At 34.8% G+C, this 3,404-nt stretch overlaps 1 protein-coding gene across 2 annotated transcripts; it reads left to right on the plus strand.

Moving 5' to 3' along the window:
- The first annotated feature begins 315 nt into the window (after nucleotides 1–315).
- On the plus strand, nucleotides 316–3,051 carry LOC120075041 (LIM domain-containing protein WLIM2b). 2 transcript variants are annotated; one of them, XM_039028190.1, is made up of 6 exons: nucleotides 316–443; nucleotides 1,097–1,322; nucleotides 1,803–1,902; nucleotides 1,997–2,031; nucleotides 2,143–2,232; nucleotides 2,615–3,051. In XM_039028190.1, the coding sequence occupies exons 2-6, from the start codon at nucleotides 1,188–1,190 to the stop codon at nucleotides 2,822–2,824; spliced, it is 570 nt and encodes a 189-aa protein (XP_038884118.1). In that variant the 5' UTR covers nucleotides 316–443; nucleotides 1,097–1,187; the 3' UTR covers nucleotides 2,825–3,051. The 2 variants fall into 2 exon arrangements, with proteins under 2 accessions (XP_038884118.1, XP_038884117.1); XM_039028189.1 differs by lacking the exon at nucleotides 316–443 and adding an exon at nucleotides 520–805.
- Nucleotides 3,052–3,404: the final 353 nt, after the last annotated feature.

Genomic DNA, 3,404 nt, shown 5'->3' on the forward strand with positions numbered 1-3,404 from the left:
AGAAAAAGAAAGTATAGGAATAGGTAGTATCGATTAAAAGTATGCTATATAGCATAGTAAGGATAAAACAAAAATTGAGTTTTAATATCTTAACAACTAAACTATATTAAAAAAAATTTAATTCCTGAAACTAAATAACATAAACATCTTTCCCTTTATTTAGGCCATAAACATATATCATAAAAATTTGAATTTGAATTTTGACATACTAGACAAGTCTGTTTCAAAGCTGGAAAAAAAAGGGAAATGGAAGAAGTGAAGAACATATATTTAGATATATATATATATATGGAATGTATGAGGTGGATGTGGATAATGGGTCCAGGTTGGGAGGGTCAACGGTTGATTTTTTAGGAGCCAACAAGGAACAGCCATGGCAATGGCGTCTGAGGAGGCGCGTCATCGTAACAGCTAACTCGGTCGTTGAAGGAGCCAAATTAATGGTGGGTCATAATTCTTGCCAACCTGATCTTTATGTTTATCTTTTTTGTTCTTCTTTTTCTTTTCCATTTTAATTCTTTCTTAATGCGTTGTAATCAGATACATTAATCAATAAAATCTTTCTTTAATTTTTTTTTTCTTTATTATTATCCCAAATTCGAACATAAAACTCCCACTACGCTGCGCCAAAAGGGGGTCCAATCCAATCCCTTTTCTTGTTTTTCTCTTCTTCCCTCGATTTTTCTTCCTTTTTCCCCTCGACCCTTTTCCCCATCTCGAATTTCTCTCACGATTTTGCTTCTGGGTTCTTTGTTTTGGCACTTTTGGTTTACAGATCCACCGTTTTTCCAAGTTCTAATCTCAGGTTTGTCATTTTGTCTCGATTTTGTTTCACATTTCCCAACTCCCAGATCACGATTGATTTTTCATCTTTAAGATCTTTGTTTGCCTGTTTCTGTGGTTAAACAGTCTTGGTTCTGAATTTATTGGTTTGAGGCATGTTTGTTCGTTGCAATTTTATTATCTAATCTTGAATTTTCGGAGTTTGAAGTTAATCTCTCTCTGTTCAAATATTTTTGCATTTTCTTCTATGAAATAGAGGTTGATTTGAGGAGTATCTTAATGTAGTTCTTGTGATTTTGATCTAACAAAACAGAGAAGGGAAGTTAGGTTTGAGAGTTGGGGATTGCTTGTCATCTTGGTTGGTTGGGTGAAAAAGGCTCAGATCTAAATCCAAGGGCTTAGCTATGTCTTTCACTGGCACACAACAAAAGTGCAAGGCCTGTGAGAAGACTGTCTACCCTGTGGAGCAGCTCTCTGCTGATGGAATTTCCTACCATAAGTCTTGCTTCAAATGCAGCCACTGCAAAGGGACTCTAAAGGTATTGCAATGTGTTTTTTGAGCTGGATTCTTATCTTTTTAATATAGCTAAATCGCCACTGCACCATAGACTTAGGATATATTTATTCTTTATATGTGTTTTAGAAGCTCTGATACCATGTTAATCGAAAACTAAACCTAAAAGTTTATGTTGATTGGTTATAATATATTTATTCTTAATAATGATTTCTACTCTTGCCAAACTATTTTCTAAAGGATATTTAAATGTGGTATCAACTTCTGCCTCAAGTATCCATCTGTTGATGTATCTATCACAAATAAACACAGCCTATATATCAAAGGTTCCCAAGTATAGTTTAACAGCGAATAGGAGCTAAAATATCAAGTACAATGTCTCCTGATCTTGATTCAAACGATAACAAGAGATTTTCTGCAAGGATTGGATTGTTGGATGTGGTTTTTGTTTTAAATATGGAACTTTATCTTACTGTTTATAACATCGGTCTCTGCTTGCCTTCAGCTGAGCAATTATTCTTCAATGGAAGGTGTTCTGTACTGTAAGCCTCATTTTGAGCAGCTCTTCAAAGAGACTGGCAACTTCAACAAGAACTTCCAATCACGTATGTTTCGATCTTCTTTCGGTTAACCTTATGTTTCACTTCCAAAAATTTTGCTGTCACATGTTTAATTGTTTTTGAGTTTCATTTTCTACAGCTGCCAAGTCAGCTGAGAAGTTGACTCCAGAGCTGGTAATTTCCTGTTGTAATCTATTGTAATTTGATATTGGAAAGCTTCTTCTCCAAGAAGATAAAATTATGCTGTGTATTGCCATTGATTCTTGTAACCACAACTGGTTTCAGACTAGGTCACCTAGCAAAGCTGCTGGCATGTTTTCTGGTACTCAAGACAAATGTGCTACCTGTGGCAAAACTGTCTATCCATTAGAGAAGGTAACCCACCTACTGAAATTTTGACAAATAATTCATTATCCCCCTTCCCACTCAACAAAAGGAAGAGTGAACATCTGTTGGAACATCCAATCTATGATGCATTAATGTATGAATGAAGATCTGTTGGAGCAGACTACTTAGTTTTGATTCAATGTTGAAAATATTTATAAGTTTTGCTATAAAGCTTAGAAGATAAAAACTTTGAACAGTGCCATTGGGGATTAGTGAATATTCTTAGTTGCATAGATTCAAATATTCATCACATATTACTTTTAGTCTGAGCTTCCATTTTCCCCCAACACCCCAACATTATTACTTTTAGGAAAAATAATGGATAGTTTCATAGAGGATTATATGAATTTGTTATTACAAATACTTGCAGGTAACGGTTGAAAGCCAATCCTATCACAAATCCTGTTTTAAGTGCTCTCATGGTGGGTGTGCTATATCCCCATCAAATTATGCAGCATTAGAAGGTATTCTATATTGCAAACACCACTTCTCTCAGCTTTTCAAGGAAAAGGGAAGCTACAACCACCTGATCAAGTCTGCATCAATGAAGCGCTCCGCTGCCCCTGTTCCTGAAGCTTAAAGTTCCAATTCTCGTATCATCATTCACGGTTTCGGACCTAACTCTCTATTTACATTGAATGTGTTTAACTTAAAATTTTATGTTTTTGAGATGGAAAAAAGGGTAAAGGAAAAATATATATGTTTACCATCAATTCAGCTCGTGTGTTTATTTGGGCAAACTGTTGAATTTGATCGATATTTGAGGTGCAAACCTTCTATATGGTTTCCGGAATTTGCATATCTGCATATTTTGAGCATTATGCATTGTGTTTTCATTGAAAAAAAATATTTCTGGCGAGAATAGGAACTTGCTTTAAGCCTTCTCACTTCATCCTGTAGCCCAGAAAGCTGCAGATCGAGTACCCAAAAAATAAAATATTAAGAGTAGAGGAAAAAGAGACATATTTCTCTTCTAATTGACACCAGAAGGTGGGGGGGCGAAACTTATTCTGGAATGATATTTTAGTAATGTGATATTATGATTTATGAAAACTAACATATGATCATTTAATATATACCATACTCAAAAGATATTCTTTCTTTTTTATGTACCATATAAAAGAAGGTCTATGAGAGCATATTTGGAGGGGTATTAATTA

Source organism: Benincasa hispida, chromosome 4 (genome assembly GCF_009727055.1).
Source record: "Benincasa hispida cultivar B227 chromosome 4, ASM972705v1, whole genome shotgun sequence".
NCBI classification, from domain to species: Eukaryota; Viridiplantae; Streptophyta; class Magnoliopsida; order Cucurbitales; family Cucurbitaceae; genus Benincasa; species Benincasa hispida.

Bases quoted from the DNA above. Each gene is read 5' to 3' on its own strand.
- LOC120075041 (XM_039028190.1), top strand. From the start codon at position 1,188: ATGTCTTTCACTGGCACACAACAAAAGTGCAAGGCCTGTGAGAAGACT. The intron at 1,323-1,802 runs GTATTGCAATGT...GCTTGCCTTCAG, and splicing joins ACTGCAAAGGGACTCTAAAG to CTGAGCAATTATTCTTCAAT. The intron at 2,233-2,614 runs GTAACCCACCTA...AAATACTTGCAG, and splicing joins CTGTCTATCCATTAGAGAAG to GTAACGGTTGAAAGCCAATC.